This window comes from Callorhinus ursinus, unplaced genomic scaffold (genome assembly GCF_003265705.2).
Source record: "Callorhinus ursinus isolate GAN/ISIS: 27379988/994484 unplaced genomic scaffold, GSC_fseal_2.0 scaffold18, whole genome shotgun sequence".
NCBI classification, from domain to species: Eukaryota; Metazoa; Chordata; class Mammalia; order Carnivora; family Otariidae; genus Callorhinus; species Callorhinus ursinus.
In genome coordinates, this window is record NW_027397080.1 from 8,503,622 (window position 1) to 8,530,186 (window position 26,565).

Below are 26,565 nucleotides of genomic sequence, written 5' to 3' on the forward strand. Positions count from 1 at the left end.
GTGTGTGTGTGTGTGTGTGTGTGTGTGTGTGTGTGTGTGTGTGTGTGTGCTAATGAAAACAGCATGCGCTCTTGCTGCACCCGGCCCATGTCACTCCGCCCGTGCTGTCAGAGAAGAAACAAAACAAAACAAAGAAGTGGAAGTTGATTCTATAATTAGTGCAGTTTCTTCACTGTTCATTCAGGATCTCCAGAGATCAATTAGCTTGCTTTTAAGCTAAAAGGCATCTGAATAAGTATTTAACCTGCATAGCAATTGATATTTAAAACAGATGAGGATGGGAGTAATAATGCAGAACGGGCTGCTCCTGTCTCCTCCACTAATTTCCCGGCTTCCGCACCTCCGGCCCCTCACCTCTGCCCACTCCACATCCGGTGTGGCCGTCAGTGGGGCCTCTTGGCCTTCTCAGGGCTGGGCTGTGGGTGGGCAGGCTGGCACTGAGGGGCTGCTGGAGGCAGGGCTGTCATTCACATGCTGACACTGTGGAGCAGGTGGCCCGGTGGTGAGGAGATGAGCCCCAGTTAGGGCTGGCCCGCCCCCAGCGCGGGGGAGAGCCGGGTCCTCTCTCTCCTGCCACCAGCCATGCTGCCAAGCACAGGGCAACTCGCCCTCCAGGCTGGGGGCAGGGGGCTGCAAGCGTGCTTCCTGAGAACACCTCAGCGGAAGCTTCGTCTAGTAAGAGCCAGCCACTGCCAGGCTGGGGTGGGGGCAGCTTGGGAACTGAGGGAGCCAGTGTCCTCCTGGCTGAGCATCTTTTGGCAGGTGGTCTGAGGATATTTGTGTGCTTTTTGCTTTGTCACTGGAATTAACATCCTGAACTGGAATTAGCTTTTTAGAACAAACTGTGTGTGTGTGTGTGTGTGTGTGTGTGTGTGATGTGCATTGATAAATGCATTTATTTAACAAATGAGTCTTGACATCCTCTCTGTGCTGGATAGTGTGTTGGGCACTGGGGGAGGGAAAGAGATGCCAGGATGGCTAAGGTGTGTCCCCACCTTCCAGATGACCACAGCCTAATGGGGGAGGGGGGGCACCCGATGCATCATAACACGTGTGAGCCTACAGAAGATGAATTCAGAATTCAGGGAAGATGTCTTAGTCGGGGACCCCAAAAGCAGACCCGACAAGGGTTCTGGTCCTGGGAGTGATCCCAGGCAGGTGGTGCTGGACAGGGAAGTGAGTCAGGGAGGGAGGAAAGGCAGTGAAGGTGTGCCTGCCAGTGGGCTACACTGCGGATGCCTGGGACTCAGCCCCACTGGGCCCTTTGAGGAACTGTAGATCGTACCTCAGAATTGTGCCTCCAGGGGCAAGGAAATGAGTTCACCCATCTACTCCCTTCCTCCTGGGCAGAGGTTCTGCAGAGTCCCTAACTCCCTGGCTCTTGTGGCCTGTGCTGGCCATGCCTGCACCATTGCCAGAGAATGTTCTAGATACAGAAAGCCCAGGCCATGCAGAGGACGTGTCTAAGGGTGGGCCCTGGGTGGGACTGGGGCATAAGGATGGTGTCTGCAACACAGGCTGAGAAGAGAAGTGTGGGAGCCGGGTTTGGAGGGATGGAACAGAGGAAGAAGGAAAGTGGATGCAGGTGGAGGAAAAGCATGCTTGAAGGGACAGGTGCGGATGGGCCAGCGAGCACTGCCGTGTGGGTGGGGGACGTGTTGTGTAGAGGAGCTGAGGCTGGGGGAGGCCGGACTGGACCAGGAAGGGTCTCAGAGGCCAGCTTGGGGCTGGTCCTTCTGCAGTGGGCATGGGTGCATGACAGTGGGCTGCGTCATGGCTCTGCCCCTCCAGGAGGTGGGCCAGCCCCGCCGGTGTCTCAAGGATTCTAGATCTTCATTCCTTCGGCCCCTCTGGCAAGGACACTCGCTGCTGGTTGCACCCCTCTGCAGCAGCCCCCTTGCCAGCCCTGTCCCCAGCAGCCCTAGATCCTGCTCCTCTGCCTACTGACAGCTCATCGGTCATCAGGCTCTCTGGGCAGCACTGGAGCCTCCAGCCATCCTCCCGACACGGTCGATTCTGCAATATTTGACTTGCATGTCCCTGAGTTGTACAGACAAAGCTCCACATATCACCAGATCAATTAAAACAACTGCCACCAGGCCCCGGAACTCAATCAGGAGCCCCTCCCCTGGGGCCCCACGGGATCTGCTGCTTCTCTGGATGCCCTGTCTCCGGGAAGTGCTCCCCAGCTTCCTTGGCACCTCTTACCCCTTTCGAGGGCTTACAGTGGGCCTTAGATGATTTTTACCATTTAGGCCTCACAATAACTCTGTGTTATAAGTGCTGTTAATATCCCCATTTTTAGAAGATGAAACAGAGACACAGAGGAGGGAGGCGACCTGTCCAAAGTCACACAGCTGGGAAGCGGTGGGGTCCACTGAAACCAGCCATCTGGCTATCGCGCCCACATGCCTGACTATACTTCTGGCCTCATCCAGACCCTGTCCCACACCCTGTCCCAGACCCCACGTCCCTTCAGCCCCTCCTTATTGACAAGTCCTCCCCTCCTGCCCGGATCCCACTCGCCCGCCCTCCAGTCCTGCCCAGGATGCCCGCCCAGGGCCAGTCTCCCCACTCGCCACTAGCTGCTGCACTCCCTTCACAGCTCAGATCTCGAGCAGGTCAGATGCTGCCTCCTCCATGAAGACCTCCATGGCAATCTTCTGAGTCGCACCAGCTTTCTGACCATTCTTACCACATGGAGAATTTTTAGCCATGTGGTGTTTCTATTTGTGCCCCTCCTATCATCTCCTTTTTAAAGCTGTGAGCTCCTGAAGGGCTGGGAGAATGCCCAAGTGCTGGCTCACTCATGCAGTGACCAGCACAGAACTGTGTTCCCAGTTGTAGCCAATAAACTGCTTGGGGAATGAATGAATGAATGAATGAATGAACGAACGAACGAACACGAGGGAGACAAACCTACTTCTTGCCCCCCTCCTTGCCCACAACCTCAGAAAGCCCATCCTTGGGTCTTTTCTGCTAGGCACTGCTTGCCTTCTACAAACCACGTATATGCCCAGCGGGGAAAGCCAGCCAACTTGTCCCCTGACTCCTTCTCCTGCTGAGACAACAGCATACAGAGGCCCAAAAGCAAGTTCGGAGGCACCGTCAGGGTCCCCCAAGGGCTGGCTAAGGTACAGTAGAGAGCAGAGCCTGGTTCTTCCAACCCACAGGCTGCACAGAGCCGCAGGGGCCCTGGCAGGGAGACGAGAGAACCTAATCAGAACAGACAGGGAGGCGGGCCCGGGAAGAGGCTGTTAGCAACAATCACACTGATCAGCGTCTCAATTAATCTCCATGACACCTTGGAAACTTCAGAAAAAGAACAAAGCGGACCAGAAAAGAAAGAGCAGACTCAAGCCCCGGAGGAGAGACAGTGCCTGGGCCTGGTGCTGGGAACGTGTGTGTCTCCTGGGACTCCGCCACCAGACAGAGCGGGGAGGCAAGCCCAGGCCCTGCCGAGTCTCCCGGGCTCCCCGCGCTCAGAACTGAGCTACTTCTGCCAGGATCAAATTCAGGAGGACAAAGTTGGTCAAGAGAAAGGGAAATCTCAACAGACTCTAGAGCAGCCCTAGAAAGTCATGAGGCCGTGGGCTTAAGCAAAGGGACTCAGCTTTCTACTGTCATCTGCCCTAAGACCTGTGCCTCTCAGCGTCTCTAGGGCCACCTGACCAGAGGGAATATGTGCTGGGGGGAGGGGGTGCCGCCAGGGTCCTTGCCCTTAATGTTGTAGGGATGAGGCCTGGCAGGGCAGCCGTGACCATCCTGCCTCCTGTTTTTTGAGGTCACACACAGGCTGCCGTAGCAGGTTCACCCAAGAGGCAGGGAAATTCCACCATTGGGGCACATTTCCAGAGACAGAAAAAGCAATTTTTAAAATATGGGCATTTAGGGGGCACCTGGGTGGCTCAGTTGGTTAGGTGTCTGATTCTTCTTGATCTCGGCTTAGATCTAATTCTCAGAGTCGTGAGTTTGGGCCCCGTGCTGGGCTCCACACTGAGCATGGAACCTACTTTAAAAAAAATGAGCATTTGGGGGGCGCCTGGGTGGCTCAGTTGTTAATCGTCTGCCTTCGGCTTGGGTCATGATCCCAGGGTCCTGGGATCGAGTCCCGCATTGGGCTCCCTGCACCATGGGAAGCCTGCTTCTTCCTCTCCCACTGCCCCTGCTTGTGTTCCCTCTCTTGCTGTGTCTCTCTCTGTTAAATAAATAAAATCTAAAAAAAAAAAAAAATGGACATTTTTGCTTAGGGTATTCAGAATGTTTCTCAAAACATACAATAGCACATCATCGTAGAGGCCGCCAGAAGGAGAACTGGTTCTGGCTGGCACAACTAATTCACTCCCTCCTTCCCCGAACCCCTGGCCCTCAGTTTCACTCTGTGGATCAGGGGATGTTTGAGCTAGTGATTTTTGCGCTGTGCTTGGTAGAACCCTGGTGGCTACCAGAGCCTTCTCAGTGACCAAGTCTTTAAGTGCCCAGATGGTGGAAATAGGCTTGGGCAGTGGTGTGCTAGTTAAACACACTTTCCAGGGAAAAAAAAGCCTTAATTTGTAGCATCTGCTTATTTCCATGGTGTAAATATTCTCACCGTGGCTGATTTCAAGCTGCCAGCTCACTTTGAAAATTCCTTAAAATTTCACAATTGGCTCTAACGAGCTGGCTTTGGTTGCAGAAGGGAATCTACTACATAGTAGTTATAACAGCATCCTGAACCTCCCTGGGCCTCATTTTTCTCTTACGTGAAATGGGACAATAATACTTTCTACCTAATGGGGTTGTAGAGGTTCTTTGAGTATTCAATGAAAAGTGTGGAAAACGCTCATCATCATCCCTGACACATGAATTATTTATTATTATTATTATTATTATTATTAGTTTTACCCACTGGGTTTCCACTCAAGATTTTGTTTGAAGAAAATGTTCCAGTTCCAGCTGTGTTCCACCCCTGCTTACATCTTCTGGGACCTAACTCTCTCTCCCTCTCTCTCTCTCTCTCTCTCTCTCTCACACACACACACACACACACACACACACACACACACACACACCCCACCCCAGTTCCTTCGCAGCCCTGGTGTCTCTGCTCCATTTTATTAAAGCAGAAAGCAGTGACAATTATTTTCATAATGAACTGGCTCTTCAAATTAATGCCAATTACACTATGCAATCATGATTAAGATTATGCATTAATCAATGGTGCCAACCTACTTATTAGCCTCTTTAAATAACGATCATGAGGAATGTATGGGAAGGGAGAAAATGGAGAGGAGCCAATTGAGTGGGGGAACTTCCTCTAAGTGGGGCAGGATGCTCTCTCCAGAAGCCAAGACCCAAAGCAGCCTTTCTTCCATGAATCAGTACCCTAGCCCATCAGAACCTGAGCTTCCAAAGCTCCTTGATCTGTACAGGCCTCCAACACAAAAGGGAAAGGGGTCAAGAGGACCCAGCAGGGAGAAGGGAGAAGAACCCTTGACAGTTTATCAATTGATGAGGTTCAGTGCCCCCTTTCCCTTCCTTCAAAAGCATGAAAAGGTAGAGTGTGATTGATATTTCCCCTAGAGTAATGCCACCCCCATCTTAGGTCAGATCTCCCAGATGCAGAGCCTGAGGCAGGGATTGAGATGCATGAAGTTGCTAGAGGGGAAGAGAGTTCTTTAGGAAAGCACTGTCAGGGAATAAGCAAAACAGGGTAGAGATGCGGATAGGGTAGGCAAAGATGCCACCTTGGATAAAACAACATGGAGGTGCTGGGGGGCTCTGAAGCATGCATGCACCACAGAGTTATCCCCACCCTGAGGCCAGGGGACCACCCTTTTGAGCCCCAGTGTGCATGAATTATCAGTGGCTGCAGACTGCTCCCAGGGTCGAGGTGAGTGGGGTAACCTTCTGGGAAAGGTGGCTCCCTCCAACTGAGAACAATTATCTAGAGAAAAGGGCAGCCTATGTATGGAAGATTCAAACCCAGTCCTGCTGCATCCAGAACCCACTCTCTGAACCTCTATGTTGTACCCAAATATTTGTTGCTGGGGTGTCCCAAGAGATTCAAACGTTTGGGGTCACCTGGTCCTTGACATGTTCAAGTAGAATGATGCCCATCCTTGCACCGGGTTTGGGGGTAGGGGAGGGGCAGCCTCTTCCCGACAGTGTCTCTAAGAATGCTCCTGGGTTTCCAGTTTCTCTGAATCTCTGCTTATTCCAACTTGTCTTCTTTCTGCCCCAGTTCACCCTGTGCTGGGCCCTGCCTGCCTGCCTTCACTTTCCCCAAAGAGCACAAGCTGGTGTCCATTTTCTGTGGCTGACTTTACTCAGCGTCACGTCTCCTGTAAGGAAGGGAGGTGACAGCACCGTGCAGGCTCACTGGAAAGTAAGCACGCGGCACCACTGTGCTAACCCGGCCGCTTCCTGCCATGGAGGATTTCGTACCAGCCTCATCCACCTTTGGCCATGAGTCAGAGTCTCCTCCTTTCTCCCTTTTTGGGTTTATGTCCTACCTCTTGTCTTCTTCTTAGGCCCTTCTCCCATCCTCCTCATTCAAAATTCAACATCACATCCTTGTATCCTTTGCACAGCAGGTTAGTACTATCATAGTCTTATCTTCTCCATCCTGGCCTATGGGACTTTTCCCTTTAAGAGAAAGGCTGCCCTTCCCCTAGAAGAGGGGATGAACTACAGCCCACTGGCCCAATCCAGCCCAGCCCCCTGTTTTAGTAAGTAAAGTTTTATTGAAACACAGCTGTACCTGTTTGCATACCTACTGTCTATCACTTTCACGTTACGATGGAAGAGTTGAGTAAACCCATCTGGTCCACAAAGCCAAAAATATTTCCTATCTGATCCTTTACAGAAAGTTTGTTGACCCCTGCCCTAGAACATAGAAGTTTAAAATTCATTTTGTGCTTCTAACTGGCATTCTTTTAAGAATTGCCATGAACTGGGGCGCCTGGGTGACTCAGTCGTTAAAGTGTCTGCCTTCGGCTCAGGTCATGATCCCAGGATCCTGGGATTGAGCCCCGCATCGGGCTCCCTGCTCAGAGGGAAGCCTGCTTCTCCCTCTCCCACTCCCCCTGCTTGTTTTCCCTTTCTCGCTTTGTCTCTCTCTGTCAAATAAATAAATAAAATCTTAAAAAAAAAAAGAATTGCCATGAATTAAGCTCTCACCACATGATATGTGTTTCATTACATTTTCTTTCTTCCTCGCAATGGTCAACCCTTGGAAGTATGTGCCCCATTTTGCAGATGGAGAAATTGAGTCTCAGAGAGATCAAGTAACTTCCCCCAGTGGAAAGTCCGAGCTAGGGTTCAGACTGAGGCATAACCATCCTCAGAGTCTGAGTTGGGAACCTTTCCGCTTTTGCATCCAAAAGCTGAGCCCCACACATTGGCAGGTTATTGTCTGCTTATTGTTGCCTGAGCGTTCCTGTAGGGCAGAAGCCTGGTGCTAACTTCTCTTGATGGGCTAGAACTCAGTGGCAGGTTGGCGTGTGGCAGAGATCGGTCAGTGTCTGTGGAACTGAATGGCATATCCCCTGGGCTGGGATCTCAGTGCCTGAGATGTGTCACCACCCTCGTGAGCAATCAGCCTCTCTCCTTTCTGCCCCACCTGCCAAGATGTGAAAGGCGGGGAAGGAGTGAAGCCCTAAAGGAAAGAGCTCCTTGTCCCCTGACCTTTGACCTTCATTTAAGCTGGGGATCTGTAATGATGACTTCTTCCCAGGCTCCCTTAGATAATTTTTTTCATTTTTACATTTTAAAATAATAAAAAGAATGTGTATTTATTGTAAATAACCTGGAAAAATCAAGATAATACAAGGAGCAAGCTAAAAGTATCCATAAACCCCTTCTATCCAGAGGTACTCATTGGTCAAATGTTGGTAGAAATCTTTCCAGTCTTTTTTCTATAAATATAGATAATGTACTTTTAGTTTGATAAATAGATTTCAAACTGTAATATAATTTTGTTGCTTTGGTGGGGTGGAGAACGAGCATTTTCTATAACATTAAGTATTCCTTAAGAGCATTTTTTTTAAAGCTTTTTCCTTATTACCAAAGCTCTTGCTCAGTGTAGAGGACTTCAGGAAAAAAGCACTAAGCAAAGCAATCCATTATCATTTTACTTTCTAGAAAGAACCTCTGTTAACATTTTGGTGTATGCCCTTCTGGTATGTCCTTTTTGATTTTAATTGGAATTGCATTAAATTTATAAATTAATTTGAGTAGAACTGACATCTTTACAATATTGAGCCTTCTCTTCCAGGAGAAAGTTATGTCTCTCCATTTATTCAAGCCTTCTTTTATGTCCTCCAGTAAAGTTTTGTAGTTTCCTTGGTATAAGAATTGCACATTTATTGTAAAGTATTTTATGTTTTTGTTGTTGTCTTTATGAATATGGTCTCTCTTTTTCCTTATAATTCCTCACTTTTTAGGAATGCTGTACGTTTTTCTGTATTTGTATGCTGGCTCCTTGATGAGCTGTCTGGATTCTGCTAGGTTTCCATCTGATTTTCTTGAGTTGTTAAGAAAACAGTAATAAGCGTCTGCAAATAATATTGCATCTCCTTTCTGATTGCACTACCATGATTTGTTCATTTTGTCTTATTTATACAATGATTTTAAAGAATATTTTATTACAGAGGATATCTGCCACATCCACTTAGGGAGAACAGTATAATGGAGCCCTGTGTACCCACCACTTGGCCCCAGCAACCAGTAATCCATGACCTTTCCTGCCCTATCCGTACCCACTTCACACCCACCCCTCCCCTATGATTTTTTTTAAAGATTTTATTTATTTATTTATTTGAGAGAGCGAGAATGAGAGAGAGAGAGAGAGCACACACATGAGAGGGGGGAGAGTCAGAGGGAGAAGCAGACCCCCCGCCGAGCAGGGAGCCCGATGCGGGACTCAATCCCGGGACTCCAGGATCATGACCTGAGCCGAAGGCAGTCGCTTAACCAACTGAGCCACCCAGGCGCCCCCCCCCCCATGATTTTGAAGCAAATCCCAGATACCATGTCCTGCCATCCTATACCCTGACTATTAATGCCTGCAAGTTGTTTTGCCATATGGGTGGCTTTTAATATATCAAATAATCTCCTACTTTGGGACATTAAGTTGTTTCTATTTTTTCAATATTATGTCAAGAATATCCTTCTACATAAATGTGTTTATGTATCTCTAACTTAATTCTTAATTTATATCCTTAGAAATGCTAAATCCCTAGCATTAAATTAAAATCCCTAGAATTACTGGATCATATGGTATTTTGATCATTTATTTTCCTTTAAACACACACACACCATCACATGATGGCTTTTCTGATTAGAAATATAACACATGTTCACTTCAGAACTTTTAGAAAATACAGAAAAACACAAAGAAGGAAATTAAAATCACCCATAATCCTGCCACTCAGAGAGAAGCCCTCTTGACATTTTGGGATGCATTCTTCTCGTCTTGTTTTATGTGTGCGCCCAGCATGTGTATGCACCCCCGCACCGACTCACATGTTTACACACTACGTGTTACAGATTGTAAACCTGCTGGAGGACTGGGGTGGGGGGCAGACTGATTAGTTCACTTTTTAAAATACTCACTTGGAAAAAAAATTTTTTTCAAAATGGTGGAAACAACCCAAATACCCATTAATTTGGTGATGAATGGGTAAATAAAAGGTGGCACATCCGTAGAAAGTATTATTATTTAACAGTAAAATGGAATGAAGCACTGCTATACGCTACAATGTGGATACGGCTCAAAAACATGCTAAGCGAAGGGAGCCAAATGCAGAAGACCACCTACTGCATGATTCTGTTTATGTGAGATGTCCAGAAAAGATAAATCTCTAGAGACAGAAAGTAAATTAGTAGTTGCCTGGGGCTGGGGCTGCAAATAGTGATTGACTGTAAACAGGCTCATGGGATCTCACTGAGGTGATGGGAATGTTCAAAATTGTGATCATGCTCACACAATTCCATAAATTTACCCCCAAATCATTGTACACTTAAGATGTATTTTGTGGAGTTTCTTAATGTAAATAATACCTCTATGAAGTTGGTTTTTGAAAAGAGTAAAGAAAGTAAACATAAAGCTTCATTTGGAAAATAAAGAAAAGCACAAAGAACAAAATAAGAAATCTACCACGTAGGACTGTTCGCTTGTGCTGTCTTGAAACACCTCCTATTTTTCTGTCAATGTTAAAGATTCCTCCTTATCTTCCTTCTGTTCTCCCTCTTCTAACGTGGAATCGCACTGCAACTACAACTTTATAACCTTTGCTTTTCACTTAAAAATATGTCTTGGGTATTTCCCAAATCCCTAAATTTTTGCTATTGCATGGAAATATACAGGTTATTACAGTTTATTGACTCTTTCTCTGGTGTTGGACATCCCTAGATCCTCTTCCCCATAAGTGATTGGTATGTCCACCGTTGCTGTCAGAGTCAATTCCCAGAAACTGAAGTATTGAGTCAAGGAGAAGTATTGAGTCAAAGACCCAAGCATTTTTAAGGCTTTTGGTATTTTCTGATGGCCACCAGGAAGGCGAGGTATACCGGTGGCCACTTCCACCAACAGTTAAGCAAGTGTCTGTTTCCAAACGCCCTTAGCATGCGTTGGTGGTATAGTGGTGAACATAGCTGCCTTCCAAACACCCTCAGCAAAGCTGAGTGTTATAAGTTATTTTATGTTTGCCAATGGGATGGGCAAGACATAGTAAATCACTGTTGGTTGAAATGGAGTTTATTTGATTTTTAGGGAAGACACACATTTCTTCATATGTTATGTAACATATCTTCATATGTTATGTAACATATCTTCATATATTAATAGCTCCTTTGTATTTTTTCTTTAGCGAAATGCCCATGCTTGCCCTTTGCACATTTTTCTTTTGGAATATTTGTCTTTTTTGTAGACTTCTAAGTGTTTATTTTTATAAAATAAGAACATCAACTTTTATACTGCCAAATATGTTACAAATATTTTTCCAAGTTTGATGTTTGCCATTTAATTGTTCATGGTAGTTTTGATACATTATTTCTGTGGAGTTATCAGCATCTCTCCTATGGTTTCTGACTTTGTTATAATGCCTGGAGAGACCTCCTCTACCTCAATATTTTGTAATATTCACCTACATCTTCTTTTTTGGTATACTGTTTTCTTTCTTCCTTCCTTCCCTTACTCTCTTGCCATTTAATCTTTAATACATTTGGAACTTATTTTGATATATGGCTAAAGATTGGAATCTAACTTAAATTTTTTCCAAATGATTGAATAATTGTCTCAGCACAATTAATGAATAATTCATATTTTACCTACTGATTGGAAACAGCCGCCTTTGTCATGTCTTAAATACTTATCTCTACTTGAATCTCTTTCTGGGGGCTTTTTACCTCATCCCATTGATCTGTCTGTATTTTCATATGCCATTAGGACATGTTTTTAATTATTTTGACTTTTATGATATGTTTTAAATCCAGCAGTGCAGATCACCTGTCATCTCTTTAGGCTGCTATCTCCTGGTTAGTCTTCCTGATGCATTTTAGAGTCATCTCATCCAGTAAAAGAAAAACCCTTCTGTGATTCTGATTGAAATTGCATTAAACTGAAAAACTAATTCAGAATAAACTGACAGCTCTTATTCTTGAGCCTAACTGTCGTGGAACATGCCATGTCTCCTCATTGTAGTCTGCTGTTACATCTTTCCCTTGTAGTGTTTTTGTCATTTTTAATGCTGAAATTGCATACTTCTTATTTGTTTCCTTATTCTTTATGTAATATTTTTGTTGATCATAGAAAGGAGATCTTTTACCATTAAGTTTTCTTACTGGTTGTTGCTGATGTAAAGAAATGGTATTAATTTGTGCTAACTGGTCATTTAATTCAACCCTCCTGCTCCTGCTTCTTCTTAACTAGTTTTTGTGCCTGGAGATTAAGGGTTTGCAGGAAAACATTTATATCATTTGCAAGAATTATTTTTTCTTTCCAAGAGGTGTGTCTCTAAATTCTTTTTCTTTCTTATTTTGTTGGTTAATGGTGTGGTGTAAATCTTTACCCCTCCTTTATCTCTTTAATGAGAATGTCTCTACCCCTCCTTTATCTCTTTAATGAGAATGTCACTAGAGACATTCTCACCATTAGAGTGATATTGAAGGCAGATTTGAGCTAAAGATGCTTCAAGGCAGTAACTTTTCTGGTACTAGTTTATTAAGTTTATTAAGCGTTCTTAACAGCAGTAGATATTGGGTTTTATCAAATGCCTTTCTACATCTTGTGAGTTGATCATATGTTATTTTTTCCTTTGAATCATTGATGTAATGGAACGATACCCATAGATTTATGTTGAACCACCCTTTCTTTATATTGAATATAACTGTACCTGGTCATGGTATGTTATCCTTGTAATAGTCTAATAGATTCTACTTCCAGCACTCTATTGAGAATTTTCATAGCAATATTAATAAGTTGGTCATTTTATTTGGCTCTGTTTGTCAGTCTGTTGCTGGCTGAGTGAAATGAACTAGGAGGATCTTTGTATTTCTTATGCTCTAGCACAATTTCCATGCATGGAATTATCTAAGAGAGTATTGAACATTTTGGGGAGAAAAATCTTATCCATAAATCGTTCTGAGCCAGGAACCTTTGTTAGCATGCCCTCCCCCCTTCCCCAGCACACACGATTTTACCCATCTGTTGCAGGAGGAATCTTTGAGTATGCAGATGGCCCCAACGCCCAGGTCATGAATGCTGAGGAACATGCTTTTCGATTTTCTGCCAACATCATCAACAGGAACAGGACTCTGCTGCCCAACACAACCTTGACCTATGACATCCAGAGGATTCACTTTCATGACAGCTTCGAGGCCACCAAGAAGGGTGAGTATGCAGCCTTGACTGATAATCTTCCAGGGGTGGGGACAGAGGGAGCTGCGTTTGCTGTCCAGGGTCCTGAAAACGGACGCCAGCTCTTGGTGGGCTCGAGGCTTAGAGCCTATGCCGCCTGGTTTGGGGACCTGCTACATTTTCAGTTCAGGGTAGGCTGCGTCATCCCCCAGGTTGTCCATCAGGAATTTCTAGGCCGCTGGCAGGTACCGTGAGGGAATGAGAGGCCATGGGAGGAGGTGGACAATGAGGCCTGAGATGGGGTTGGGGAGGTAGCAATGTAGAGGTCAGCTCATATCCCCAACACCTTTGAACTGAAGCTGGCACTTTCAAACTTGTTTTTCTTTCATTGAAATCCTACCCAGAGTATCAATAATTAAAATACGCAACATTTAGTTGCCATAAAAAAACTTAAACAATGAAGCTGCTTCTATGGCTAACATAATTTGACCCCAGAGGCTATGGATGACACTTGAAGCTTGACATTAGCCTCAGCATTCAATACATTTCCATATTTTGTTTTAGCTTCACAATAGCGGGAGAATTATAAGTCATAAAAATCAGCTTTAGTAAATCCAGTCAGTTTTCTCCACACCTGGATTTTAAAAAATAAAACAAAACATACATTGGGTTGCGTCCTTCTTTATTAGTGACACATTTACAATAAGCTCCAATGACTGCACAGAAAGGACTGGAGAACTTTATTCCAAAATCCTCAGGGAGAAAAAAAAGCAACTTGTCAATACCTGAATGAGCTAGCAGTTTCCAGGGTGGCTTATAGCACATTTGAGTATACTCATATGCTCCTTTGTTGCTGTTTTTAAAAATATAATTTACACACACACACACACACACACACACACACACACACACACACTTAATTGAAATTAACTTAGAGCCTCAGCTAACTCTAGAAATAGCTTCCGTATATCCCTAGAGTTCCACAGAACTCCATTTAAAAATCTCAGGCCTAAGGAATCTCACTCCCAGGGAAGACAGGATCATCCTTCCTATAATTTGCCATCATAGCCCCTTGCTTTTCTTCTTCAAGGCGCTTATCACAATTTGTAGTTAAATAATGGTGTGTGCTTGTTGTGTTTCACCTTTTCTCCAATACTACTGGAAGGAAGACTCTTTCTTGTTAATTGATACAGCCCTAGCACCTAAAAGACTGGTGTATAGTAACTGCTCATTGAAATAATTATTGAATGAATCAATGAATGAATGATGTGAGAATGGGGCATGGGAGCCTGAGCATCATTGCTCAGGACCCTTGTCTGCTGAGCTTAGAGACAGTGTCATTTGTGCATCTCGGGTAGACTGAGGCTCATCCAAAAGATCCCCTTGGTCTTTCTAAGGGGTTCCCAGTAGCTAATCAAGGTCTCCTGGGCTCCCAGGTATAGGACCTGCCAAGGTTCTCCCTGGGGCTGGCTCTGTTTTCCAAAGCCCCATTGTGGGTAAACATCTTAGCGTAGAAAAGCAGTGTAGCATGAGCTTGGAGCCAGATTGCTTAGCCTTGCACCTTGTCCATTCTGGTATTAGTTGTGACCTTGAACAAAATACCTTGTGCTTCAGTTTTTTTTTCACCTACAAAATGGACACATTTCTGTGAAGTGCCTGGACCGGTGTTTGGCACATACAAGGTACCATATTGGACTTAGCTCTTATTACATTTGTTGGTTTGCTCTCTACCCACTGAGCCATCAGGTTAAGGGCCTCACCTACAGGCACTTTCTCCACTGCTGGCCCCTGTCTCATCTGCCCTGCTCCTTCATGCCTTGTAAGCTGAAGGGCACAGGGTTCCTGACCTTGAGCACAATACCCCTGACACTTTTGATACCCCTGCCCTGAGTCTCAGAGCCAGCCTGCAGACAGACTAGAGAAACCCCACCCTGTTAGCCTCGGAGAGTGGTCCTTTGCCCATCACCCTTCTCCTTGGACTGGCCTGCTGTCCTCCCTACCCGCGTCCTCCCAGCTCTCTCTCTGCATGCCTGTGGCCAACCCTGTACAGTTAGATATCCACCTCCCCACTGAGAGTCCCCTGCTGGCATCCTCTGCCTGGCCTCGTCCAGCTAGAAAGTGACTGAACTCAACCAAAAATGCTCAGTGAAAAGGTGAGGACACAGAACAAACGCCTGGAATCAGAACAGAGGTTTACGTGGGCATGATGACCCCAAAGGGCTAGGCTGGGTATTCTGTCCATTTTTTCTAAAAGTCACTAAAATAATATGACAACTCTTTAGTAGCACACTTGCGAGTCAGCGCGGGGACCTTCCCCAGCCAGCAGTGAGCCCCGGGCAGAACTCCAGAGTCTTCTGAGGCACTTCCTCTAGCGGGAACTTAGAGTTCCACGCGATGTGGAACTGCCAGGTAGTGGGTGAGTAGACCTGAAGCAGAAACACCCAGCTCTGGAAGTCCAGCCAGACTGGGCCGCGTGACCAAAGCCACGCCCCCTCATCCCCCACCACCTGACTTGTTTGCTTAAAACCCCAGCTGCTGTGTCCTGCTATTCTTTTCCCAAATCATCAGAGCCCATGGGGGCCTGTCCAGTCTAGCCCAGATGTGACCTTCTAGCCACACCTGTGCCATTTGCTCCCCTGGCTTCTGGGCTCTAGCCCCACCTGCCATCCTCCAGATGCCACGCTTCCTCCCACCTCCGGCCTTTTGCACCTGCTGTTCTCTTTGATGCCCCTTCCCTGTCCCACCTCTGCGTTGCCATTTGTCTAGGTCCTCAGGGGAGCCCTCCCCAAGTCCCCAGATGAAGGTCAAGTCTTCACCTCATAAATCTCTGGACTTCTCCTTCACAACCATGATCCATGGGTGTGTGTGTGTGTGTGTGTGTTTATGTGATTATTGTCCACATCTTCTGCTAGATTACACGTCTTTTTGCCTCTTCACTGCTGTCCTAAAGAACCATTGTTCTGACTACCGGTGTCCTACATACACTGCTCTGCCCATTTCTGAACTTCACATAAAGAGAATACCAGTGCGTACATTTTGGCTTTGTGTGGAATATACCCGTGAGATTCATCTATGTTGTTGGATATAACAGGAATCTATTCATTGTTGTGTAGTGGTCTGTTATATGAATACACTACAATTTTTAAAACTCAAACGTATTGTTGGACATTCAGGTCGTTTCCATTTGGGCCCAGAGAGTAGAGCTGTTATGAACATTCCTGTAGATATCTTTTGGTGCACAAACGTGCATGGTTTTTTGGTGAGTAGACACACATGAGTGGAAGTATGAGGTCACGGGATGTCATATGTTCAGCCAGATGCTTTCCAGAGTCCTGGCACCAGCCCTCTTGGGCGGTGCACAGCAGTGGGAATCCCTCCACAGCATCATGACCACTTGATAAAGTCTGTTTTGTTTCTGGTGGCTCGTGTGGTGGATATCTCATTGCGGTTTTACTTTGTATTTCCCTGGTGACTAGAGGTCTTGAACATCTTTTCATATGCTCATAGATCGTTCAGATCTTCTCTTTCCTTGAGTGGTTTTTGAGCCTTTCAACCACCTTTAAAATGGAGCTGCTTGTCATTTTCGTATTGACTTGTAGGAGTCTTTTATATATGGTGGGTAGGAGTCCTTAGCGGGACTTCCACATTGCTTATATCTGCTGCAAATGAGCTTGCCTTTTCCCTGTCTTAGCAACATCTTTTGAGAAACAAAGTTCTTAACTTAAGTCTGATTTGTCAATATTTTCCATATGGTTAATGGCTTTGTGTTCTATTTTTATCTATCCTCATGTCATGGAGATTTTCTCCTACGTTCTAGAAGCTCTGTTGTTTTTTTCTTTCGTGGTTAGCTCTGTGATCTGTCTTACAGTGATTTTCTCTGTATAGTGGGAGGTAGGGGTTGAGGTTTATTTTTTCCTGCAGCGTTGGTGAGAGTGAAAACCGGTTGAACTTCTCAGGGGAGTTTGGAAGTGTCCACTAAAGCTAAACGTATGCCTGCAAGAGAGTTCCTGTCCACCTTATTGATAACAGCCAAATGTTACGGGAAATAAAGGTCCATCGACAGGGGAATGGATAGATTGGGGTATAGTTATACAGTGGAATTTGAGTTAACAATAAAAAAAAAGAAAAAATTCTTCCTACACAAAACATGGATGAGCCTTGCAGGCTTAATGTTGAGTGAATGAACAGTGGTCACGTCTGGGAGAGGGAGGAGTTTGCAGCAGATATTAACTGGAAAGGGGAAGAGATAACCTTCTTAAGTGTTGGGAATGTTTTATATTTTGATCCAAGTAGTAGTTACATGGATGCAGTTATATGTAAAATTTCATAGAAGTCGGTGCTTAAAATTGATGCCTTTTACTATATTGTGTTACACCTCAATAAAAAAAGTTTAAGAGGCTCCTCTCTGCCATCACTTTCCCTTAATGTCCCTCCGATAGATACTATACCCAAGACAGACCCCTGCTGTGGTTAGAACCACCGCTGTCTGATCCCGGAGGCATTTCTGTGGTTGGATCGTGCTCCCCCTTAGGTACGCTCCATCCCTTCGGGGAATCCCTTGTTCCCATGGTCTTTATGTTTTCTTTTGATCTTTGGTTTTTGAAAATGTATTCCTCTGAAGCATTATTAGGACTCTTCCGGGGGATGACCTTGGGGTTCGTTCTAATTAACCCAGTGAGAATGATCAATTCTGCCATCACAGCCAGATCCAGCCACCTTGGGCCATGGGGGGGGGGGGGAGCGGGCGCTGCGCACGGAGCCTGGCATGACATGCCCCGCCAGCTCCGTGCAAATTAGGCCTTCCCTCCACAGGAGGCCCAAGAGGCCTTTCCCCATTAAAAAGGACTTTCACTTATTGTCTTTATTTTTAAATGTTTTGTGGAAAATTAAAAGATGAGTGACTGCCAAACAGTGCCTGAGCCAGCAACCCAGAGAGCGCCTGTGTTTTCTTCCAAGCCTGACCGGAGTGGGCCTGGAATCGACCCAGCACTCCCCAAGCTCCTCTGCCTTCACTTATTCTCTGGGCTGCTCAGTTCCTTTTAAGACACAAATTGATTGGGATAATTTTTGCTCTAACTACAATTGCCATGGAAAGGGGGTGAGGGGGGCTGCCTTCAGGCTGTGGACTCCTGCAATGGCTGTGAACCACTGAGTTACTGTAAAATGACCAGAAAATGGATTCCAGATTGAAGCTACAAATAATGTAATTACTGCAGTGTGTGCTCAGGGCTACCAGAGCAAGAGTTGGCTGCTGCCCTGGAAACATCTGGAGATAAAGCTGCAGCTGCTCCTGCCTCTGTAAACCCCGCCCCGGTCCCTCGGGGGCAGCGGCATTCTTCCAGCCCGGGAGATCCTCAGAAGGTGACAGGAACACAGAAGGGACAGAGAAAGGGATGAAGAGAGAGGCCAAAGAGAAGAAATAGGTGGCGGGCAGAACGGATGTTTCCTGTGCCCCGGCCGTGAGATGTAATGACTGCATGAACCCCAGTATGGCCATCATCCCCCTGTCACCACTGGCAACGCCAGTGCACCATGCCCACAATTACTATCATCACCCCCACCCTTCACATCATGTTCACTCCCATCACGGTCACTACGGTCATCGTCACCGCCAGATGGCCACAGCTTCATCATCACCGGTCTCAGTGCCAACATCATTGCCATCATTCCTGCCACCATCACCACGGTCATGACATTGACATCTTCATCATCACCAATCTCATTGATGCCATCAAAACTGTTATCACCTCCATTCACGCCCTTACCAATGTCACCACCCCTATGATTGTCATCCCCCTTATCTTCATCACTGTCATAGTGCTGGGATCTTCATCATCCCCAGCCTCATCAACACCAACATCATCACCACAGTTACTGTCGTCACCATCAAACGGCTATCACCTCCTCTCTCATCACTGCTTATATCGCCATCATTATTCCCACCATCATCACCACCATGACTGTCATGGCATTGACATTTTTATCATCATCAGTCCCGTGCTCATCCCATCATTATGCCACAATATCAACATTATCATCAGTTCCACCTTCGTCCATGCCACGGCCATGATCGTCAAAAGTACGGTCTTGGTCTTTGCCTTCACAGCCATCACTGTGGTTACCTTTATCATTGTCTTCACAACTGATGTCAAAATCAAAATTGCCTCCTTCAAGATTGCTCTTATAATCCTCTGCAGAATCATAACTTGTGGTTGGCCCACTCTGCCTTGCCTCAGCCAAACCAGATACCTAGACCTTGGGCCCGGACAGGGGACCATGATCTAAGAGGTTGGGATGGGTGAGGGTATAGGAAGTAGTTGCCTGCCTGCTTCCAGGCAAATCTCAAAGGGGAAAATCCAAAAGGCAGATTCTTGGAGGTGGTAGTGGAGGGAATGAAACATACTGGTCATTTGACCAAGTTATCAGTCAGAGGGTCCTAGAGGCAAAAGGAAAAAGGTAGAGATAGGAGGCATAGGATGGAAACCAAGGACATCATAGGACAGTTAGAAGGTTCAAAACAGGGTTGGGAGACAGAGCCTGAGAGAAACTTACAGATTTTAGAGAGTGCCCACAGCTTGAGGGGAGTGGGAGCGACCGGGCCTGGACAGCTGTCACTCACTGTCACTATCTCTTTTGTGTGTATCCAGCCTCCATGGCTAAAAGTGACTCACATATGGTCTCTTCCTTTCGGAGCACCTGCTCTTAGGGGGAAGAAGTGGCCAGAAAGACACTTAACACACCCAGGATGCAGAGGAGCAGCATGAACGAGCAGTGAGTGGACAGGTCAGAGGGCATGGCCTCCTTGGGGCGAGGGCCCTAAAAAGAGAACTTCCCCAAATGGGACAATTTATCAACAAACCCAGTGTTCTATTTTGGAAGCATTTATTATCACTGGGGTTGATCCCACACAGAGGGCTTCTCCAGGCTTGTTGACTGTAGGGTGACAAGAGCAGGGATAGCAGCACTTCCCTGACTGTAGAAGCACTAGGGAGGTGCCACTGCCTCACTGTGCATCTTCTCCTGCACCTGACATCGGCCACGAGGAGTCCCGGTCACCCAGGAAATGCCCCCTGTGTTGGCCCTGCTGCTTCCCATCCACAGCTGCCCTGTCCCATGTTCCAGGTGGTTCCAGCAGACTCCTGACAATAACTAGCTCCCCCACCCCACCCCAGAGTGCTGTCTTTCACCCAGGCCACAAATGGCATTCTCTCGTGTTCTTGAGGGAAGTACAAAGTTCAGGGACAACACTGTCTATAATTCCTCCTTGTCCCAGGAGGCAGTAAGGGAGGAGAGGGTGGATGTCCATGAAGAAGAGAAAATACCCTGAAGACCACCCATTCTGATCAACTGAAAACCACCCTACATCTCTGGATCCATTGGTACCACTGTTGGCCCAAGCAAGAGGGCCCCTTTCCCTGGGTCTGTGCTTTATGGGGGCTGCCCTTGCCCTCCTCTGGTCAGTGTCTCCTCCCAGGACAAAGGGTCAGTGGGACTAAGGGCACTTGCCTAGCAGAAGCCTGTGCCCTGCCCTTCTAGTCTTTGCTCCAAGTATCTAGAACCCTGAATTTCCTACCCAGTTGGCCCTTAGCCCACCTCCAGGCCTGCATGAGCCTCTTCCCTGCACTGTTCTCCAGAGGGAGAGCCAGATTGCCAGGGTCACACTCCTAGACCCTTTCCAGGGGTGAGCAAAGGGCAGCTGTTTGCAGGGGTATGGACAGAGCTCGGACATAGGGGTGGGGTGTCCACATGGAGAATGCAGTCCTCCTTATGGTTCAGGGCAGAGCCAGCAGTAAAAGAGAGGGGGCAAGGTGGGAGCTGGTACCACCCCTCCCCACATCTCTGGGCATGGGAAGTCTCCATGCCCACCTGATTTTCCAGTTGTTAGGAAAGGTATTTGTCAGGGTAGGAGGAAAGGGTGCGTTTTATCTAACAGTTTGTTAGCTTGACTTACAACATTTAATAATGAGCCACATAGTATGTGGGCCTCCATTTATACTCTGGCCTGGGGCCCTGCAAATCTTAAGAGTGGCCTGAGCCCAGTAGGTCATTCCCAGAGGCCGTTGGGGCAGCCAGGACATGTCTGAATCCACTGCCCATCGATGCTTAGGGACTGTGTCTTGCCTCCTCCTACACGCACCATAGGTTCCGAAGTGTGCACGTAGCATCATTCTTGTGGCCGCAGGCTGGTGAGTTTGCTGACACTTTATTGATAGATCGGTTAGGGCTTCTCTGGCTGCAAGTGACAAAACACCAAAGCCTAAGTGACTTGAGCAAAAAGAGAACGTTTCGGTTCATGTACCCAAGGTCCAAGGTTGTATCTTATTTCTTCCTCTCCTTTGGCTCTGCTCACCTGCATAGTGACTCCGTTCCCAGACAAGCACTGCACTTTGTTTGTGAGCACAGGGTGGCTACCACACCTCCAGATCGTCTCTCCCCCAATGTCTCCTTGCAGAGGGAGAGTGCTACCTTCGCAGTGTGAGGTCTCGTGGCATCCCGTTGGCTCTGACTGGTCACATAACCACCCTCCAACCCAGTGACTGGGGCCTGACGGAGGCCAGTGTCTAAAGCACGTGCTCTAACCCTCATGGCCTGGGGGTGGAAAAGACAGGAGCCCGAAGGAAAATCAGAGACAGTTGCCAGAAGAAAGGGCGAGAGCTCCTGGGGAGCCTTTCCCTTGACTGCCCCTGAAAGGTCCCACTTTAAGGATCTTTCAGGCACAATCCCTACGTGAGCCTGTGGCTGTCCTTTGAGACCCAGCTGCTCTGGGGCTGCTCGTTCAAAGCTCTGCTGTGCCCACCGGTGTTTGCCCTCCCCAGAAGCATCTGCCCCTGCCTGAGCCCCTGGGCTTCCCGTAAGAATGCAAACTGTTTGAAGGCAGGGAGTCAATACTCATTCAGTCAGCAGAGGCTCAGACCAAGTACTGCTTTAAGCACGTTTAGGTACTATTCGGGTACTGTTTATTGTTGATACAGCCGTAAGCAACATAGATCAAGCCCTTGCTGCCTTGAACTTGCATTCTAGTGGGAGGAGAAAGTCAATAAATGAACAAGACTTATGGTGGTCATTTAATAAATAAAGAAAAAAAGCAAGGTTTGGGGTTTCGGGGGTCTGGCTGGAGAGGGATTCTTATTACGGGTTGGGCAAGGGATGCTTCTTTAGGAGGACCACGTGGATGCAGAGACCTGAGGAAAGGGAGGGAGGGAGTCATGCAGCTACCTGAGCAAAGAGCACATCAGCTAGAAGGGACAGCAAGTGCAAAGGCCCTGAGGCAGTAGTGTGCTTAGCGTGTTTGAGGAGCATCATGGAAACCAGTGGGGCTTGAGTGCTGTGAGGAAGGGAGAGAAGGATGGGAGATGAAGTCAGGAAAGTGGTGGTGGTGATGGAGACAGGAGTGGGACAGGGGTGGGGAGGAACTGCAGTGAGCAGGGCCTCATCTGTCACCGTAAGGGCTTTGGCTTTTAGACCGAGTAAAACTGGAGGCTTTGGAGCAAAGGAGTGATGTCACCAGCTGAGGTTGGGAGAGGTAAAAAGTAGGGAGGGTCCCTGAGGAAGCTGGGGCCGGCGAGGACGCTCCTGCAGTAATGCAAGCAGAGGAGGATGGTGGCAGTGGCGAGAAGTTCTGATTCTGGCACGTTCCAAAGGTGATGCAGCAGGATTGGGAAGTGGAATAGGAGAGAATGAGAGGAGTCGAGGGGAAGCCAGGGTTCGGGACCTAAGCACTGGGATGGTGGAGCTGGTTTACTGAGGAGGGGAGGCTGGAGGAGGAGAGGGGGTTGTGTTTGGGCCACGTTCGGTCTGAGATGCATCTTGGGCATGCATGTGGTGGTGTCCATCGAGAGGGGAGATGAGCACCTTGAACTTTGGGGAACAGGGTGGGGCTGGAGGTTTCACAGTCGCCACGGGGGAGGTGTTTCATCCTACCCGTTTCTCAGCCTTACCCCCCACCCCCACCGCCCAGAACAGGGTTGGGTCCAGAACTGGGGGTGCTCAGCACAGTGATGACAGCATCAAAAGTAATCCCCATCTCTGTTTCACGGGCAGTGCTGAGGGTCTTACACGCGTGATCTCGCTCAACCTTCCTATGATCCATGATGCGGGGCAATTGCAACCCTGGCTTCTAGAGGAGGAAGCCGAGATTCCGAAGGGGCCTCATTCGTCTGCCCTCAGAAGGTTCCAGTTGCTGTTTGCCCCCGCCTGCCTGACGAGGCCCAGCACTGACCCCCGCACCTCCCCCCCCCCCCCCCCCGTTGCAGCCTGTGACCAGCTGGCCCTGGGCGTGGTGGCGATCTTCGGGCCGTCACAGGGCTCCTGCACCAACGCCGTCCAGTCCATCTGCAATGCCCTGGAGGTGCCCCACATCCAGCTGCGCTGGAAACACCACCCACTGGACAACAAGGACACCTTCTATGTGAACCTCTACCCTGACTACGCCTCCCTCAGTCACGCCATCCTCGACCTGGTCCAGTACCTCAAGTGGCGATCGGCCACCGTGGTCTATGACGACAGTACAGGTGGGTAGCCAGGCCTGGCTGGGCTGAGGGCAGGGGGTGAGGGAGGCAGAGCCCCAGGATGTGCTCGCCCAACTCAGCTGCCCCTGGGGGAGGGTGCACACTCACACCTGAGACTAACAGGTCCCCCGGACCCTCGCCCCTGCACCCCCTCGCAGCCCTGGGCACGCCAGCCACTCACCTCTCGCTCAGCCTCAGGCCCACCTCACACCTTCCCCACACTCCCACCTCCACCCCCCCTGTAGCATGCTCATGTCTGCACTCAACAACCCCCCAGCCCCTGCACTCACCCCTGCACAGCTGTGCCCACACCTGCCCCACTCCCTCAGACTCACATTCCCGTCTGCAGCAAGCGTGGGCAGCTCTGAGCCGGCTACGGGCGCAGGCTCTGGACACATGGGCTGGGGACTGTGCTGGCTATGACACTTACTAGCTGAATAGCACAGAGCTGTTTCCCTTCTTCCTCTTTCTTTCAAAAGACTCAAGTCCCGAGACATTTCTTAGCCTGGCCTCTTAAGAGAGAGTGACCTTGGCAAGTCTCTTAACCCATCTGGCCCTTCTCTGCCCACGTGTCAAGTCAAGATCTATAGCATCCAGCCTGGAAAGAGCCCTTCAGCTCTCTGCAGCCTGTGATTCTATGTCAGCTCTTGATTACCTCCTAATGGGGAGTGGGAATCCTAGGGAGACAATCCCTCAGAAAAGTTGTCTATTTAACTTGAGATTCTACAAGCATCTATTGCGTTCCTGCTATGCCCACAGTACCAGACAGGAGATCGTGGAGGGCAGAGGCCCCCACCCCAGCTCAGTGCCCCCAGCATGAGGTGTCTGCCAGTGAGGGGCATGAGTACCCCGCTCCAGGTCGTGGTCAGCGTTTTGGCAGCCCTGTTAGATGATCTGTGTTAGGACACTGCTGGGGAGGACTGTGTGGTTTTGAGCCTGCTTCCTTGCCCAGACCATGAGCCTTGTGGGCCTCCAGGATTTAGAACAGGGCCTGGTACAACCTGGATGTTTTTAAATGCTTGTGGAACTGAATTGAATTGAACTGAATTAAAAATCGAGATGAAATAAATTGTAATTAAATATTGCAGGAAGAGAGTGCTGGGCACTGGTAAGGGAGTAGGAGGATGTGGCGATCCCCTCGTTTTTGGGGAGTGAATCCTAGCGTAGGGACGTGAGCAGGCACCCAGAGGTCACTGGTCATTCCAGGCCACCGGAGCTAAGGATCAAGTGCCGGGTACATACAGTCAGGGCCAAGGCACTCGGGAAGAGGAAGCCCTGCTGCGGGCTTGGCTAATCTGGGCTGACTGACAGAGGCAGAGAGACGTGAGCGGGGCCTCGAGGATGGACAGACAGAGCGAGCCTGAGGGCAGCACCGGCCGCGGGGACAGCGTGAGCAAAAACTGGGGAGGCGGGACTCGGTGTGGCGGCCTCCTCGAGAGCATGGCCTGGCGGGGGGAGAAGATTCAAGTTCGGAAGGTGGGAGGAAAAGGTCAGATGAACAGAGCGTATCAGGCTGCGTGAGGGCTCCGCTGTCTGGCTTCAGAGTTCACGCTTGATCTTGGAAGCAGCCAAGGCCCATGGAGTGTTGTTGAGCAAAGAAGTGGAATAATGAAAGCTGAGTTGCCGAAGGTGGTGGTGACGGCATCGCGCAGGGAGAGGAGACACTCGGGGGTGGCTGCCTTGATGCAGGCAGGGACAGAGGAGGCCGGGATTTGAGGGGCTGCCTGGAAGAGAACTCGGGGCCAGGATGGAAGGGAAGAACTGGATGTGAGAGTGTGTAGCTGGACACAGAACAGTCAGAAGAGACTCTGGTGCGTACCATGGCTCCGCGGTCCTGGGGCCTCCGGACTGGAGGGGGTCGGGGCAGAGGCTTTGCAGAGGGTGCATGAGGCTGCTCAGAGCTGATGCTACCTTCTGGAGCTCCCTGCTCTCCAGTGCCTTCGCCCTAATCATACGAGCGAATCCCTCGATTATTGGCTCGGGTGGCCTGGCATGCCCAGTCGCCTCTGGGTGGGCACGCACTCTCCCCCAGCATGATTAGCTTCTCAGAAGAGAGGGGATCCCATCTTCATTTCTTCACCCTTACCATGCCCAGAGCACCCTTTCTTCCAGGATTTAATTAGAGTTTAATTCAACTTGATTTTCAATTCGGCTCAATTACATTTATAAACACAGGGGAGTCCGGGATGGAGCCAGTTTGGTCAAGAACACACTGGGTAGTGGGAATTTAGGGCTGGAGTCAGCCAAATAGTGAGATGACTTTGATGAGGACTGGTGGGTGGTCAGAGGTGTACTCCCAGAAGCAGGCTAGTTCAAAGGGACAACTAGTGAGTCCTCAAACCTCCCCCCCCGAGTGGGAAGCACTTCATAGTGGGCTTCAGGGGCTGCGTGCATTTGGATGTGCTGGCTGGGGTCAAAGACAACCCAGTTCCCACTGACTCGAGCAATAGGCGCTTCGTTCTCTGATGGGCAAGAAGTCTGGAGAAGGGCCTTTCCAGGGCTGGCTTAGCAGCTCAACAGAGTCCGGGGCACTGGGTCAGTATCCCTGCAGTTCTCTTGGTTTTCTCTCTCCCGGTCAGAATAGAGCTGCTACAGCTCCGAGCAGCCCATCCTCACATGCCGACACCCTAGGAAATAGAAGGAAAGAGGCAGGAGCCAAAGAGATTTTTCCTGATGTGACTCCTGCCTCTTAGCAAGGAGGAAAACTTGTCTAGAAACCTTCCAGCAGACTGTCCTGGACAGCAAACTGAGTCCGTGCTTACTACCCCAAGCATAGTCAGATAGGAAAGGGAGCGCCCCTGACTGGCTCTTAACCAATCATCAGTCAGCTCTGGGGACTGGCACCAGGCCACCCGAACAAAATCATGGTTCTCTTAGCACATTAGAAGGGGGCACACCGGTCTCTGTAATACTTCTGCTTTGATGCTATGTCACCAGCTACCCCCCAAAACTTAGTGGCTTCAAATCCTACGCATATGTTTAGCTCACATGTCTGTGGGCTTCACTGATTGGCTGAGCTTGGCCAGGCGGTGGTTCTGGTCTCAGCTGGATCGCTCACTTGCCCGGGGGTCATTTGACGGTTGTGGAGATGACTGGCACCAGCAGGCTAGCCCAGGCACGTTGTCGTGACAATGGCAGAGGTGCAGAAGAAGAGACCCAGGGTGCACTTCCGTTTCCACTGTCTAATTGTGACACACCTGCTGATGCACTATTGGC

General features: G+C 48.5%; 1 protein-coding gene across 2 annotated transcripts in view; it reads left to right on the forward strand.

Moving 5' to 3' along the window:
• The window catches only part of GRIK3 (glutamate ionotropic receptor kainate type subunit 3), a 213,398-nt gene that overhangs the window by 116,755 nt on the left and 70,078 nt on the right, over positions 1-26,565 (forward strand). For both annotated transcript variants that reach the window (XM_025856681.2, XM_073902892.1), the window contains exons 2-3: positions 12,698-12,874; positions 23,095-23,352. In XM_025856681.2, coding sequence (XP_025712466.1) covers positions 12,698-12,874; positions 23,095-23,352 — 435 coding nt within the window. The remainder of the gene's footprint in view (positions 1-12,697; positions 12,875-23,094; positions 23,353-26,565) is intronic.